The following is a 17,153-nucleotide window of genomic DNA, read 5'->3' as shown; positions in this document are numbered from 1 at the left end:
ATTCGGAGCTGCTGAGAATTAGATCCTTTCTTTTTGGACCAACGTGAGTTTAACATGTCTGTATTTCACATGGTTTTGTTAGAAAGCACCCATATCTAATGTGGTCCGCATTATTTGATCTCAAAGCTCCATAACAGCAAATATGACGGCGATGGCAGTGACATTGGTGAAAAAATATAATGCAAGAGAACGAGATAGTAACTTGGTGTCTCGAGTTATTAATTTGAGGTTACTACTTATTATCTAATTTCCACGTGTGTGTATATATATATATATTTATTTATTTTTATTTATTTATTTATTTTTTCCCCTATGGCCACTCCCGGGCTCCGTAGAGTCGTAACTCTTCATTAGAGTATTGACTTATATCAAAGCTAAGTCCGCGGTACACCCTATCCTTCCTTTGCTGAATTGGCATCGTGAGCGTTAACCACACTGTTAAAAAGTTAGCGGCGGTCCGTAGGTGCGTTAACTTTAACGTCAAGATAACACCCGGTTAAAGTTAACCCAGTTTTGAACAACCGGGCCCAGGTCTACATTTACACACACTATAATGTGAAAAGTATTTTCCGGTATCTGGAGGGACCGATCACGCTTCTATGGCTGGCAGTCTGATGGACAGTCGGGCTTTGACGGTTGGGTTGACATATTTCCATCAGGAAGAAGCAGAATGAACGCGTGAAGCCCAGTTGATCCCAAATTAAGTCAAAGCAGAAGCAGATGGTTGTTAAGAGCATTTCATTTACACAATCATTCAAACAATTCCCTTTTAAGATCTTGACCATAAAAGCAAGTTCAGCGTTCACAATAATAAACATATACTAGGACAAAGGAGGAAATGATGTCCTGTACACAACAGTGCTGAAAGAAAATGTTGTTTTCAACCTTTTGAAGGCTCTAAAAAAAGCCCAAACAGTCCCTGAGGTGTTCATTAATAAAGACAGCAGACCCACAGGACAGTCTGAAAACAGCTGTGGACAGTTCCTCTGAGGCGTCTTCTCCCATTCACTCACATTCAAACCAACCCGGGCAGCCGCCTCCCGTTTGCACACACAGTACACCACAGGTGTCCAACATTGGTCCTCAAGGGCCCCTGTCCTGCATGTTTTAGTTCTCTCCCTGCTTCAGCATACCTGAAGCTAATGATGATGTCATCACCAAGGTTGTGAGAAAGTCCAATAACGAGCCCCTCATTGCAATCAGGTGTGTTGTAACTGGCAGAGAGCCAAAACACGCAGGACGGGGGCTCTCGAGGATCGAGGTTGGAGACCTCCGCTCCACAGATATGACCTCTAAAAGCTTTAAGTATTTATTATGCACACTCTGCATATTATCAGACAGTCGACTCTGTCTTCTCAGAGTTCAAGAGGTGGGGTTGTCTCCGGACTCTGGGATCTTCTGCTGCACCAAACAGAGCGATGGGTGGATGGACAGAAGGATGAGGGGGGCTCCAGGCAGTTCTTAGCAGTCAGTCATGTCGTACAGGTCCTGCAGCAGGTCGTCTTCTCCAACACTGAGCTCCATGTCGTCTTCTCCAACACTGAGCTCCATGTCGTCTTCTCCAAAACTGAGCTCCATGTCGTCTTCTCCAAAACTGAGCTCCATGTCGTCTTCTCCAAAACTGAGCTCCATGTCGTCTTCTCCATCACTGAGCTCCATGTAGTCCTCCAGGTCGTCGTCCGTGAACTCCATGAGCTCTTCGAAGTCATCCTCAGCTGAAGAAGAGGAGACGCCGGTAGAGGCGGAGCAAGACGCGTCTACGGTGGATCTCCTGGACTTTGGCCGAGTGGGAGACTTCAGGACCGGACTGGAAAACACACACAGCATTTATTAGTGAGGAAGCAGTATGAAAGGAGTATGACATGTCCTGACAAACACATTTGTTCTGCTGCTTGCTGGTGTCAGCAACCGTTCTTTTGTTTTCCTTCTCCACCTTCACAGCAGAGTCCTGCACTGGGCCTAGTACTCACGATCACAGCACGTCCTCTGATAGGGTCGGGGTGCGCTCAGTGGATCAGACTGAACACAGCCGGTGGTTTGGCTGCTAAAGCCAATTAAAGAAGCAGCAGCTCCATTCCAGTGCAGTTTTAGGGAGCGAGCCGTCAAACTGTCATCTGGACGGTAAATATTCGAAAAAGACGGCTGAAAAAATGGTGGACTCTTTGCTGAAAACCCTCTAAAATATACGTACAGTCGAACCTCGGACGTGCGGACAAATCATGGTGCATGGACAGATTATAACTGTTAACACACAGCCTCCCTCGCAGCGCGGTGCTGCGCTGTGATGCCTCTTCAGCTAAAGTTTCACTTTTCACTTTAAACCAGGGGAGTCAAACATAAGGCCCGTTGGCCAAAACCGACAGTTTCATCACGTACACTGGGCGCCACAACAAGGCAAAACTTTCAAGTGTAAATTCAAAGGTTATTATGGCAATAACCTGCTGCTCAAGGTGAAACTAGACTGTATGTGACCCCTGAAGTCAAATTTAGTTTTTATATTTTTAATACATGTATATATATATATGAATATGTATTGTAAACATGTTTATATTGGGTCACGTTGTGTGCTTTTAAATAAGTACTCTTATTAATATTGTTAGTGTGTTGAGAGCAGAGCTGGAATGACGGGTATTAAAGGGGTATAAGATGGGTATTGAACAGGTATTGAACAGGTATTGGACTCGTACCTCTGGGGGACAGCACAGGCCTCTTTGGCGGCTGGCTGGCTCTCCTGACTCTGACTCTCCTTGGAGATGGAGACGGTTCGGAGCTTCTTTCTCAGCGGGCCCGAGGTGGAGCCAGCCTCCAGCAGGCTGCTGGGACTGCCAGGTACAGCAGAGCTCAGCTGAGCCTTGACACTGAAGGACTCCAGGACCTGACAACACAACAAGAGCGTTTGATAAGTAACCTGCTGCACTAATACACAGAAAAGTAAATAATGAAAAGTGTGCTGGCCCTACCTGAGAGTGTCCGCATGCCGTCTCCTGCACCGTGGAGGAGCTGTTCAGAGGTTTCACCACAGCCACAGTAGATCGTTTGGCTCTTCTCATCTGCTTCCCAGACTTCACGTTCAGTTCGGGTTGCACTGGACAATAAAAGCAGAGTTTATCTAATTTTTTCTTTCTTCTTTTTTTTTTTTTTTTACATCTTTTGTTTTTATTAGCGTTTTCACATTCTTTGTTTTTTTTTCCACAAAGGAGAAATGTGTATGAGCGGATGGGTTGAAAAGTAGGACGGTCATTCAATGTAATACATGTTGGGAATAGAAAAAATAAAAACATAGAGACAGTATCAATTGAGCCCAACTGCTTCTACATCCGTAGTAAAGTCCATGATTGGCCTTTGTCCTTTCCCATCCTATAGTGAAAACTTTATTCAGGACACAACTAAATAAGGAACACAAATAAACAACAAAAAACTAAAAAAAAGCTAACAGAATTGGACGGAGAAGTTAAGACATAAATAGTGAAGAGAAAGAAAAGAAAACAACGGAAGGAGACATACAGAAAATAGACAGGCGTGGTGGGGGGTGGAGGGGCATCTAGTTAGTTTTCGGGTGAATAATAGTGTTGGACAGGTGATTTATCAAGGGTTGCCAGGTTTCATTGTAAACAGAACCAGAATTTGTGAGTTAAAATCAAATCTTTTCCAGTTTAATGTGGGTTAGGACCTCCTTTAGCCAGTTGTTGTGTACAGGAGGGAGAGGATGTTTCCATTTGAGCAAGACAAGGCCTCAGGCCAGTCGTGTTGAGAAGACGGAGCTTCGTCACAGGTAGATTAGCTGTTGTAGTTGGAGGGGACCCCAACAATGCAATGCAAGGGTCCCATCTCATTTTTACATCTCATATCTCTTTTTTTCATTCAGCTGACGATTTGTCAGTACACTGAAAGTGTTCTCTCTGTCTTTGTTGCAGAAGTCGTATGGAAAAGAATACCTTTGGTGTCCACAGAGGTCTGTAGAGAAGACTTGGGCTTCAGTGGGACCGAGGCCACGGCGGCAACTGCTGACGGAGAAGCGCTCTCTGATTTGACGGCAGGTTTACGAGCTGGGCTCTTCTGGGAGGATCCTGGGACCGGAGCTGCAGAGGATCCCGCTGATGAAACGACGATTTGAGCAGGACGCTTCCTCTTCAGAGGAGCAGCAGGAGTCCCGCTCTGACGCGAGACCTCAACTGCTGCACCTTTGGATTGCGCCTCCTGCATTCTCATGCGTTTCTCTCGCATGATCTCCTCGAAGCTCTTCACCTTCACCATGACAGTGGTCTGAAGGACAGATAATCACATACTACATTAGTAGGTCAGGACTGAACACGTTTCCTAACCCTGATGAACTCGGTGATCATTTATGCTGTTTTAAAGCTTCAAGCAGGATTTCTGCAGGAATTGTCTTGAGCAACAGTTTTTACTTTAATGTTCTCCTCATTACCACCCTCTCCTCCAACTGAAAAATCATGTTAATTCTTATGGAGTACCACGATAGTAAATGACATGTTTCCATGCATTTCTTCAAACGTTGCAAAAGGCATAATTTTATACTGTAACGGCAGAGAGATTTAAAAAAAGTTGTTTTAATGGAAGTCAATGGGACATTTCTGGTCAAGAAGAGATAACAATACAGCAGCAAAGCCCCCTAATACTACTATTTCATGGAAAAACACATTCCTTTGTTTTTTCAGGCGGATAACAGAAACTATGATTACCTGTCATTTAAAAGTTAAAACCCTGAAAACTTATAGTGATTTTTAATCAGTGACAGTAATGCCATATAGCCCGGGGAAATGTAGGGAGTGATTACCAGTATGAAAATGTGGATACTGTGCAACTCTACCACGAAAAGGACAAGAGGGGTCAATTTTACAAGGATTGAGTAAAATTATTCATGTTGTTATTGAGACTGAAACTTTGCTATTTCAGTTAAAACACCAGGAGTGAGGTTATTAACTTCATGTGGCTGAGCTTTTGTCCGGGATCGTACCTCTAAAGGAGCTGCAGGTTTCACTGGCTTCATCGTCTCATCAGCAGTCTTCTCTGGTGTCACCTTGCCTGCTACACAAAAAGATGATGAAAGTTAAAAAGCTGCACACCAAGTCAGAGTGACGGTTCTTTGAGGAGACGGCCTCGGCACAGTGAGACTTACTTTGTTTCCTTTGGCCTGGCGGCTTCTGGAGGTGCAGTGACAGCGGCCTCTTGATGGATTCCTCCTTGGAGTCGGAGCTCTTCTTCACGTCAGAATCTGCGGCCTGCTGGACCTGAAGTCTTGCAGCCTTCTCTCTGTGGATCTCCTGCAGGGTCTTGAATCGGACCCCCTCCATGTCTGGGCTCTTCTGAGGAGGTGCTGCCGTGTCCGACAGCTCCTGGCTCTCCGCGGTGATTTTAGCCTTCTTTGGGCTGGGGCTCTGGTTCGGTTCGTCCTCCTCCCTCTTCCTCTTCCTCTTGGCCGGGAGGGTCTTTGAGACTATTTGGACATTTCTGAGGGACGAATCTTGGATGGTGACGAACCGCTTGTTTCGCTTGGGACCTTTGACCGTGCTGGTTCTGGTTCTGGTGATTTTTGGAGTTGGCAACAACGCAGGAACCCTTCGGCTCTGATGCTGAGCCTTCTCCTGTCTGATCCCCTCCAAGTTTATAATGCAAATCTGCTCTGGACCTTTCTGTGGAGCCTCACTTGTATCAGCTGTAAGACAATAGATGATAGAATGTTTCTGTGAGGGATGCGAGTCCACGCACACACACCGTGTAGCTGCTCGGACTCCTCGGACTCCTTACCTGGCTGAGCAGGAGCAACCTGAACAGAAATCGGGCCAAGTCGCTCCTTCATAGTTTTGAATACTGAGGACAGAAAAAAAGACGGTGGGATCATCATGATGAGTTCAGAGTTAAAGCCTGCAGAGTTTGTTCCCATACTCACCTTTCTGAGGAGGCTCCGATGGGAGATCATTATCCACCACTCCACCCAGACGCTCTGCCAGACTCCTCTTCAGGGAAAGACCTTCTCTCTTCACATCTAAAGCAGAGACAAATCATGAACATCTCAGTTCTTCTCCGTTATCACGACAGGGAGCAGTGGAATCAAATCTGGAATAAGACTGTCATGTTACCGGTGGTGAGAATTTTCCCTCCGTGTCTTGCAGCCACGCCTCCTCTTGGTCTCCCGGCTTCTTCAAACAAAAGTGATAGGACAGGTGTTCAGAGACAGAACGAGGTGAAATGACTTCAACAAGATCAGGAGTGTGAAATCAGCAGTCTGCGGGCCAAAACCGGCCCATCAGAGGGTCCACTCAGACCCCAGGATGCAAACATGAACTTGACTTTTTATCATGAAAATGTATTCACCATTATGGAAAATTGTGACAAAACTACTAAATAATTATTTTCTTTAAGAGTCATAGGTGCAAGAAAAGGAATAAATTCTACATTAAAAACAAGCTAAACATGTTCATTTACAAATTACTTTTTGAAAACTTGAAGCAGTAATCAGAAAACAGTAAAGAGGGGCTGAAGTTCCCAGCTTTAAATGACATTAGATATCAATGGATGGATGAAAAGGTCTGAGAATCTGAGAGGGATTATTCACACTTTGTTGTTTCATACCATCTCTGGAGTTGAGGAGGGCTGGCCGGATCAACGACCGGACGTTTTCTTTCTCGACCGAAGCCTCTGCGCTCTGGATGGGACAATCAGCTCTGGTCATGCCAGCCTTCAGGGCACTCTGCAGCTGGATCTCCTCCCCAGTGCTCACTCCAGTGTTCAGGGAATCATCTGCACACATACAATCATTATTCAGAGGTCCCACACAGACTTGGGGACGGAGACGTCTCCACCTCAGTGTGTCTGCAGTCTCACCTGACTTGTGGAGCTTTTTGGGAGAAGGAGCGAGCTTGCCATCTTCTCCGTCCTCTGAGAACTGACCTGCAACAGAAGTTTCATGAGCATTGAGAGTCTGAGGAACATCCTGCAGGATAAGTGAGACGAAGGAACTCACCGTCGTCATCGTCATCATCATAGTCATCGGCAAGGTTGAGCACCACCGGGGGGTGGATGGGGCAGGGCACAAGCTCCTGATTTTCTTTCATGTAGCACGGCTTTTGGTGAAGGAAGGGACAGTGTGGCTTCTGACACCCGGTCGCCTGTTTCTCCCAGAAACACGGGATCTCCTTCCGATTTATCTGTTGCAAACAGAGGAGACGGACACATTGCTCTCAAATGGATGCGAGTCAAGAACATTTGTAAAGAGTGAAAAGTATAAAATAACCTCTACTCTATGTCTGACTGATGTTTGTGTCCAAATTATATCCAACAAGCTTACTGGGATCTCCATGTGGCGAAACTTGCATGCAGCTGTGAAGCATTGTCCCTCTCGCCAGAGGCTGCAGATTGTCTCGTTTCCCAATGCAGCTTCGCAGTGTCTGAAAAGACAGCCGTCTCCCTGCAAGACAAATCACAGTTAAGACCCTCGCTGTCCGACCGCTGAGTGTGCATGAACAGGAAGCTGTCTCACTTTAGTGCAGGTGGAATAATAGAAAAAGTAGCAGTCATCTCTGCGGCTGGTCATGGTTCTGCTGGTGTGTGACTTTAGTGGCACCGTGAAGAATTCTGGACTTTAAACCAAGTGGATTTTCTTCAGAACTCTCCCTGATGACAGAAAACAATTGTATATCAAAAACCAAGAAAACTCAGAGTACTTCTCCTCCCTTCTTTTTTTGTTTTCAATGGTGGAGCTATTAATTTACATTTGTTTCGGGAGGGCACAAAAACAGCCATACAAGAACGGGGGGATGCTCAAATTGATGTAGGAAAAGTAGACAAAGGTGGAAAAAAAACCTCCTGAGCTTCTTCTTGGGCTCGATGGCCCAAGATTGGACCGGATATTCAGGCTTCAAGAGATTTTCAGCAGTTGCTAACCAGTGCTGAAGACTTTGAACTGCCAGCAACTCATCGGTTTTGCTTTTTTCAAGTAAGACAATGTGCTGCTTCCAATCTCCCGAATTTTCCTTTGATGCCGTCAAAACAACCATGAGAGGATTTCTGAGAGCTAAATTCCAGACAGAAGTCACTAATCGCAAAGATCTTTTGTCATTTGTTATCAGTGGAGAAAGATTCCAGAACAAGATCATGAGAATCCTGGGAGCGAGAGCTGGGTATAACCTTTCCAGAGCAATGATGGCAAAGGGCTGTCAAAGTAACTGATTAGAGTACCCTCTGTGCTCCACTTGGGCTTGTACGATATAAAGTCCTAAATAGGCTTCACTTTTGTAAAACTAAGCTTTCTGAAATGTTCTCTACAGTGGAAGACAGGCGTAACAGATTTATCACCATGCAATTTAAGACACTTGTTTTATCAGTGTTCAAAGCTAGAAAACTTGTGGCAGAATTATGTTATGAAAATGGAACAGTGATCAATTGTAAAACGTGTTTTCTTCAATAAAGAAATTAAACAGAGAAAAATGAAAATCTCCCAACGTTAGTGTTCTAGGGTTGAAAAGTACTAACCTCGTTGCTTTTGCAGGTGCTTTGTCTCTGTAGTTGTCACTGTAGCCGCACAGATGAGATATTTGTGTGTGAAATTCTAACAAACAGTAAGAAGGCAAGAAGCTAATCTAACATGTAGTGTACACGTGAACTTGCTGTGAATGTGAACTTGCTGTGAATGTGAACTTGCTGTGAATGTGACGTTGCTGTGAAACTTCCGATATTCCTTATTTAAGATCAAAGACAAAGTCCATGATGTCATCAACCTTTCACGTTTGGGCTTAAGCCTTGTCTTGAGATATGCAAATTAGCCACACACTGTGATGTCATATGCTCAGGAAAAAAATCACACAATTATTTTTCAGTCTTCTGTGGGTTTTTTTTAGGGTTTTTTTTCACTTCTTCTCCCACAGTTTTTGTCTGGTTTTGACCATTCTAGTATCAAAACATGCAACAGAGTGTATTTCTGCATAACTTCAAGTTATGGAAATAAGATGAAAGTGGTTAAAGTTGTACTTAAAGTTTCACAGTAATGCATAAACATAGACGTTACCTGCTGGAGTATTTGTAATGTTTCAGCTCACTGAATGACATCCACCTCGGATGGTTCATTGTTGTCAAAAATAAATCCTCTGTTATTCTGGTACATCTATGTGTGTCCTGGTGTGCTTCATATCCCGACCATTCTCAAGGATGAAATCACAAAGTTTGGGGCCATGGTATGTGAAAATATAATTCCTTAAACTTCCTCTTACCAATAGGTGGTGCTTTGGCTCCGAACACACAATAGCATATGGATGTGTTCAGGGCAGCGCTGTGATGACACATGTGAAGTTTCAGGCAGATCGCAGCATGTAGAGCAGATCACTTCCTGTTTCATGGCAAACCACCAGATATTCATTGGAGCGCCATGGCCACGCCCTTGGAGAATATAGTTACATTTGATCAGTGGCGCCGCCAGGATTCAAATTCATAGTACGCACAGATCCAGCTCAGATACGGTCTTGTGACCCCTGCCTCCTGTCTGTGCAGGGAAGATGGACACGGGGGCATGGCATCAACATCATGTACGCATAGAAGACCATTCCGGGGGGCCCACGGCGAGCTACGGAGCACTGGAGCAGCAACCCACACAGCTAGAGGCGGCTAGACACGGTGTGCCAATCCACACACAGTTTAAAACTCTTAATTTGGAGATGGATTGTCAACCCCGTTCACCGTCCAGAACGAGCTGCTACTACGAACAATGACACAACACTACAGTTGTCCCACCCACCTAAAGTTGTCTGACTAAATGATGCAACATGGTGGTGCCGAATAAGGTCAATATGGTGGCCAAAATTTCAGGTTCCTAGAACTTACCACCTCGGAGGATTGCGCTTCACACGTTTTATGCATAATGCAAAATGGCAGGCTTCCTGATGGGTTCGAGTCTGGGTGTCAGTAACAATTTTTGTGAGGATCAGCGCACTGTATACTGTATGTCGACCAAATTTCTTGGACATAGGTGAAACATGTTAAACGTGTTGCCCGTTTTAGATGTTACAAATGTGAAAACGATGTAGGGGGTGCTATCGAGCCATTTTGCCAGACACATGGGCAATGACCGTAAAATTTAAAATGGTTCACCTCTTCTGATGTGTGCATAAATTTACATGTCATTTTGAGCACATTTAGGCCATCAAAAATGCAGCAGTTTGCACATTAGATATAATAATAATAATCATAATAATAATAGTAATAATAATAATAATAATAATAATAATAATAATAATAATAATAATAATAATAATAATAATAATAATAATTCCTTGCATTCCAATAGGGTCTCCACTGGCAGATAAATTGACAATAACTGACTACCTGCTGAGACAAGCATCAACATTAAAATGTCCATCTGGGGTGTTTTTTATTTTTTATTTTTTTTTTTATCTAATATGAAACATTACAATCAAACAATCAAATATCACAAACACACAGTTATTCATATACAACAACATTGCAGCCAGCAGGAGTTGTCATTTAAAAAAATATAGAGCACTGTGAACCAAAGTATATAACTCAAGAGTTTTAGCAGCTTTGTTATTATTTGAAAGAGTTTTTATAGATTGTTTGGTTTCCTTTTAAATTGGAATTCGGAAGGCTTTGTGTAACTAAATCTATCTTTATGAGAGTGATTTTTTCCGCACAGTCTGCGGTCATAAAGAACTGACTTTGAGTGACAGCGCATGTGAACTGCAGCACAAAAATTCAATACAGCCACCGGCTCCGCCATCGCTACAGTATAACTCGAGGGAAGTAACGAGATAATATCTCGTGGCCACGGATTAAATTTTCTCGTTCCCTTGCATTATTAATTTGAGGGAACGACTTATTATCTTGTTCTCACGCGTTATTATCATTTTTTCTCAATGGCCACTCCGGGGCCCCGTGAGTTTCTATCCTATTCGGAAATGTCGAAATTGTTTGGAAAATGTTGGAAAAGAATGAAACCACTAAAAGGTTCAAAAACATCTGGAATTATAAATAAATATTTACCATTCTAAATGGTAGTGTGAACTGCATAAATGCAACATTTCTATTTTCAAAACTACTGAATATACAAGACTTTATAAGCTGCGTTAGTCTCATTGCAAAGGTTAAAGGTATAATTCTCTGTGTTTTCAAAAATAGTTCGAGATGTAAAATAATTAAAGGTTATGCTGTGAATTGTTAATTTGATATTTACTGTTTATTCGGAAAGTGATTTCTAATTTAAACTGTCATTTAGTTTTGTATTTGATTACTTATCTTTGTTTGTAGAAATCCTTTCATGGTACAGGATTGGCAAAATAAGCCATTTTCTTGTTTGCTGCTATGTAGGAATGCAACCGAAATAAAACTATCTATCTATCTATCTATCTATCTATCTATCTATCTATCTATCTATCTATCTATCTATCTATCTATCTATCTATCTATCTATCTATCTATCTCTCTATCTCTCTCTCTCTCTCTCTCTCTCTATCTCTCTGTCTATCTATCTATCTATCTATCTATCTATCTATCTATCTATCTATCTATCTAAACGTGTTTTGTGACTCCAGATAAATTTGAGTTGGTGTAAAATAAAATAAAATTGGTTCTTTTGGACATTAAGGTTGCAGGGCCCCCTTTTATGAGTTCATGGCTCAGACGTCAGATCTCGCGGGATTTGAGCGGTGTGAGCAGATCTCGCGGGAATGGTGCGGTGTTAGCAGGTATCGCGGGATTTGGAGCGCTGTCGCAGTTGCTTGAAACGACACGAGTCGTACCTTGTGTCTTTCCTCAGGAGCAGCAGCAGCAGAGCACACGCGCTGCGTGTAGCTGTGCAGATTTTCGAATCATGGTGAGAAAAATGTGCACTTTCGGTTTTTTGATTGGCTACCAGCGTTCTTTTTTATGTTATACGACAGAATGCTGTTTTGAGAACAATTCTTGTAAGAGTAGTATTCCGTCCGTTTACTCTTACTAAAAGTTAAGGCCTGTCCACTGGCGCGAGTTAGCATTAGCGGCTAACATAGAGCAGAAAATAATCATGTCATTTCATGTAACCCTTCGGACTGGGAGCACGAGCAGCTGTGGTCGCAGCCATAGATTTAAAAGCAGAAGATGGCAATTTTAGCAGATGTCCCGATTACATCGCCTTTTTTCAGTTAGCACAAGTTAGCTTTACGGTCCACTCCGTGTGGGCCCCAGTTAACACGTGGGCTCGGACTACTGCCATCACGTGTTAATATTTTAAACGTCCATATGATTACTGGGTTAAAATGGCTCATTTTGAGCAACATGTGCTTTAAAGTAAGAAACGCACAACCGTGATGAAGAATTTTGTGGCTTTCCGAAAGATAGGGTTGGGTCTCTACTGGTCACCACGTGCGAGCAGATTTGATTCAGACTTTAGAGAAGCAACACGTTACCAGTGTGTATCTACAAACCTGTTCTTCCCCAGACGGGTTTTAATACTCAAATTTATGTCAAATCTGTTAAACGTATGATTCTATTCCCCGTTCTAGTGTGTTTTGTGTCCTCCAGGTGGTGTTGCACGTGCTGTTCGAGCATGCTGCGGGCTATGCCCTGTTTGCAGTCAAAGAGGTGGAGGAGATTGGCATGCTGCTGCCTCAGGTGGGCTATCTGACTTTACTCATGAATCTGTACCATCATTGGAGGAGAATTGACACTTTCCCCAAAAATGTCTTTCAGGTTGAGGCCAGTGTGCTGAACGTAGGGAAGTTTAACAGCATGGTGAGCCTGGCAGCTTTCTTCCCGTTCAAGTCGGCCCAGGGTGCTCTGGAGAACATGAATGCCATCTCCGAAGGCAAGATATGCTTCAATTTACAGATTTTTCTTTTTTTTTTTTTTAACTTTTAATTGTGTGGTTGTCCTCAGTTGTAATGATGTTTTAAAATCTGTCAATCCACTGAATTTCTGTGTTGACATCTTTATGTAAACCCTGAACATCTGAGGATAGCCTGAAATGTTCTTTTAAGTGGAGGAACCCCACATCAGTGGTGTCTACTTGACTAACATTTCCTTTGCTTTGCAGGTGTGGTTCATGCTGACTTAAAGTTGTTTCTGGAAACCAACCTGCCTCGCTCTGGGAAAAAGAAAGCCGTGTTGGGAGTTTCCGACTCTAAGGTCGGCGCTGCTTTACAGGAAGAGTTTGACGTTTCAATCCAGACTGGTGGTGTGGTGGCTGAGGTTACCAGAGGTGAGGACCACATTATTCTGTGATTGGGTTTTGGATTTTGAAGTTGGTATATCCTACGTAGGGTGGCCTGTCATGATGCGATATGTTTTCCTGACACTCGTGAAGGTTCATACTGAAAATCTGAACAGCCGTGTTTTTGTCTATTTAATAATGGGACACCCCAGAAGTAGTTTTTTTTAAATAAAAATTTTTTTTTTGCTTCCTGCTAGGTCTGCGTCTACACTTCCACTCACTGGTGAAGGGCCTGACGGGCCTGGCTGCGTCCAAAGCGCAGCTGGGTCTTGGCCACAGCTACTCCAGAGCCAAAGTAAAGTTCAACGTCAACAGGGCGGACAATATGATAATCCAGTCCATTGCCCTGTTGGATCAGCTGGACAAGGACATCAACACCTTCTCCATGCGTGTTCGGTAAGGTCCTCTTTATGATATCAGATTGTTTCTGCTGGCACAATACCACAAACAAAATTTTACTTGTTTGGTGATCAATGTACTTGTTGCATGTTGACATTGTCATCATGCTATGTGCGCACATGTGTCACACTTGTTGTTTTTGTTTACAGTGAATGGTATGGCTACCACTTTCCGGAGCTGATCAAAATTGTGTCTGACAACTCGATGTATTGCCGCCTGGCGCAGCTCATTGGAAACCGGAAGGAGCTGTCAGAGGAGAGTCTGGAAAGCCTGGAGGAGGTGGTGATGGACAGTGCCAAGGCGCAGGCCATCCTGGATGCGTCTCGTTCCTCTATGGGTCAGCAAGACACAACCTACCTGGGCACTTTTTTCCTCTTCGTTTTACCTCAACCCCTTTTTTGCCCACCCTGGACCGATAATTGTCCTTGGTGTCTAACACAGGGGGGTAAAGCAGCTCTCTCATAAACCTGGAGTGAAGGCACAAATTCCTCGCTGCGGATCCTGTCGGGAGAAACAAACTCACTGTACACACCTAAGAACATAGAAGATGTAGGATCTCTTAACCAAGTACCTGTTGTTTCTTTCAGGTATGGATATCTCTCCCATTGACCTGATCAACATAGAGAGGTTCTCCACTCGCGTCGTGTCTCTGGCTGAATATCGTCTGGGGCTGCAGGAGTATCTGCGTTCAAGAATGTCGCAGGTCGCCCCTAACCTGGCGGCTTTGATTGGAGAAGTGGTGAGTGAAATCTTCATTTTTAACAGTGGCATTACAAATGGGACCAATGATGTTATACCAAAATCTGTCAATCCTCTGAACATTTGTGCTGAATAATATATCCGGTGCTGATGGTCTTCTGAAAATTTTGCCCCCCGACTCTTCCAGTTGTGTATGGCAGTGAGATTAACGCCGCCTTCTCACCTGTAGGTCGGCGCACGTCTCATCTCCCATGCTGGCAGTCTGACCAACCTGGCCAAGTACCCGGCGTCCACCGTTCAGATCCTGGGAGCAGAGAAGGCCCTGTTCAGGTACTGGGGCGCCCCCTCCCTGCTGGGGAAACTAGTGGTTGCAGTGATGGCAGGGCTGGGCTGGAGCAGAGAGCAGTGACTGGAGGAGACAACGTCTCCTCTGGACTGATTCCCCCTCTTGTTCTAAAGCACCCCCACAGTCTGAGCATCCACTCACAGTACAGAGGTAGAATACCAGGCTATGTTTCACATTCTTTTATTTTAGATGCTGACTTTGTTTGAAGGAGTTGCATTAGAAACTTGTAGACCTCAGTGGTTTCAGTTCCTTACTGCTCTTAATAGCCCACTACCGACTGTTAGTACAGTGTCTGAAATGTGAATGCAACTATTTCTCCAGAGCCCTTAAAACTCGTGGAAACACGCCCAAATATGGCCTCATCTTCCACTCAACATTTATCGGACGAGCCGCAACCAAGAATAAAGGCCGCATCTCCAGATACCTTGCCAACAAGTGCACCATCGCCTCGCGTATCGACTGCTTCTCTGGTGAGTGACGGAAAGCAGTGCTGTGGAGCCACTTCCTGTCTGGATTGGCTTTTACTATTGCCATGATGTTGATATTTTTCGTCAACAGCATTCATCCCTCGGGTTGATGTTGAAACTGTAATCTCCTGAGCAAACATAACGGGCGGGGTTAGCCCGCTGTGAGGCTCCGCTGGCATCTCGCTGATCGGTCCTGTGGTTTTCTCCTCAGAGGTTCCCACCAGTGTTTACGGGGACAAGCTTCGCGGGCAGGTGGAGGAGCGACTGTCTTTCTATGAGACGGGCGAGCTGCCGCGCAAGAATGTGGATGTCATGAAAGAAGCTGTCAAAGAGGTGAGAAACTGGACGGGTTTGGTGTGAAAGCATGTTTACACTGTGAATGATGACATCATTTTCCCTGACATCACGGTGAGGGTTTTACTGATTTAATGAGCCTGACGCAGAAGCACCTTTTTCTTTCTTGTGATAATTGCGATTTTGATTAAACCTGCGGTGTCGTTCCGTCCTAGGCTACTGACGTTGTGGCTGAGGTCAAACGCAAACTGGAGAAGAAAGAGAAGAAACGCAAGAAGCGTGAGAAGCAGAAAGAGCTTGAGGAGAACGGGGACACAAATGGCGAAGTTGAGGTACGGTTGGTTTCTGTATGCGACTGCTGCATGTTTTGATTTGAGGTTTGACCCACGTTGTGGTCCCACCTCAGTGTACGACATGCAACATTGATGTCGACTCCGAACCATTGGCTGGTCCAAAACAATGGATCTGATCACTGAAGAGAGTCGCACACTTCCTTTCCAAAGTTTCATAATGGAGCTCCACAGCGAGGCATTGCCCTCTTTAATCATGTTTTCTTTTGTCTAGGTGAAGGTGGAGAATGAGGAAGTCAACACCCCAGTGGTGAAGAAGAAAAAGAAGAGAGAAGCGGAGGAGACTGTGGCAGAAGAACCTGCTGCAGAAAACGGGGCCGGGGAAACTCCGGGCAAGAAGAAAAAGAAACGAAAAGCAGAGACCGAAGAAGCCCCCAACATCAAGGAAGAAGAAACGGAAACACCAAGCAAGAAGAAAAAGAAAATAAAGACTGTGGAGGCCGAGCCCGCAGAGGAGAGCCCTGAAACACCTGTGACTGAGAAAAAGAAAAAAAAGAAGAAAAGTGCCGACTGAAGACAAACTATGGACAGAGATGTAACCTATATTTTTGTACAGTTTTTGTTCCATTTTATACTTTTCTTCCATTAGTCTGTCAAACCTTTTTTTTCTTTTGCAGCCTCTCGGCAGGATAGATGGCAAACACGTAGAATTGTGCCTTTGCATTTATGATTTTACCTGTACTTGTGTAAATAAATTAAACCAACCTTGTGAAGAACAGCTTGTCTTTTGGGGGGGAAATGGGTTCTTTACTCTGTCGTAGCATCACTGGTCTGGTGTAGCTCAGGCTGCTGAAGGCAGATGACTTACCAATACTCAGGTGGTCACCGTGGCTAGCTGCTTGTGTATTGAGTATTTTCACCCTCACTATAGATGAGGGCAGCCTGAGAAGCTGCCACACACGCCTCTATAAGTAACCTTTACAGCATAGACGAGAACAAGATACAGTATCCATGTTTGTTGAATAGGGATACATTTTAGATTTCAGACGAAGCAATGGTGGCTGTAATGTTAGACTGAAACACCCGTGGAAAATTCAGTTTCCTATGTAGTATGGTGTTGCATCAAAAAAGATTTTCAGTAGGGTTGAAATGGAAAGTAACTTAAGGCACTGAAGCAATTTCACAGATCTGGTTGGAAGTCACAGGTGTTGCATCATGCAAGTGTCAAGACTAATAAAAACAAGCTTTCTGTATGCAAATAAGATGCTTGGCAATGCTGATTTGCAAGTGATCGATGGTCGATGAGGCCTCGTGAAGCGTTGCGACACATTACCCAAGCCATCGATACTGAGTCAGTCCTGTATCGCTGTGCGCCTCAATACTGACACCTGCTGGATCTTATAAATCATTGCAGGAAGCCTGGTTGAGAGACCGAAATGACAGTGATT

The 17,153-nt window shown here is 44.2% G+C and overlaps 1 protein-coding gene across 1 annotated transcript; it reads left to right on the top strand.

Moving 5' to 3' along the window:
• Positions 1 to 11,736: 11,736 nt before the first annotated feature.
• On the top strand, positions 11,737 to 16,474 carry nop56 (NOP56 ribonucleoprotein homolog). The gene is made up of 12 exons (XM_080461229.1): positions 11,737 to 11,836; positions 12,523 to 12,612; positions 12,691 to 12,805; positions 13,034 to 13,198; positions 13,408 to 13,606; positions 13,759 to 13,946; positions 14,197 to 14,348; positions 14,538 to 14,638; positions 14,976 to 15,124; positions 15,333 to 15,454; positions 15,631 to 15,747; positions 15,980 to 16,474. Exons 1-12 carry the CDS (start codon positions 11,834 to 11,836, stop codon positions 16,277 to 16,279), a joined length of 1,701 nt encoding a protein of 566 aa, XP_080317355.1. The 5' UTR covers positions 11,737 to 11,833; the 3' UTR covers positions 16,280 to 16,474.
• The last annotated feature ends 679 nt before the right edge of the window (positions 16,475 to 17,153 follow it).

Source organism: Lipophrys pholis (assembly GCF_963383615.2).
Source record: "Lipophrys pholis genome assembly, chromosome: 4".
In the NCBI taxonomy this organism is placed as follows: Eukaryota; Metazoa; Chordata; class Actinopteri; order Blenniiformes; family Blenniidae; genus Lipophrys; species Lipophrys pholis.
This window is presented reverse-complemented; position numbering and strand designations above follow the sequence as displayed.

Excerpts from the sequence above, each read along its gene's own strand:
- nop56 (XM_080461229.1), top strand. Across the intron at positions 12,806-13,033 it reads CATGAATGCCATCTCCGAAG|GTGTGGTTCATGCTGACTTA; the intron begins GCAAGATATGCT and ends TTTGCTTTGCAG. Across the intron at positions 15,125-15,332 it reads GCGTATCGACTGCTTCTCTG|AGGTTCCCACCAGTGTTTAC; the intron begins GTGAGTGACGGA and ends TTTTCTCCTCAG.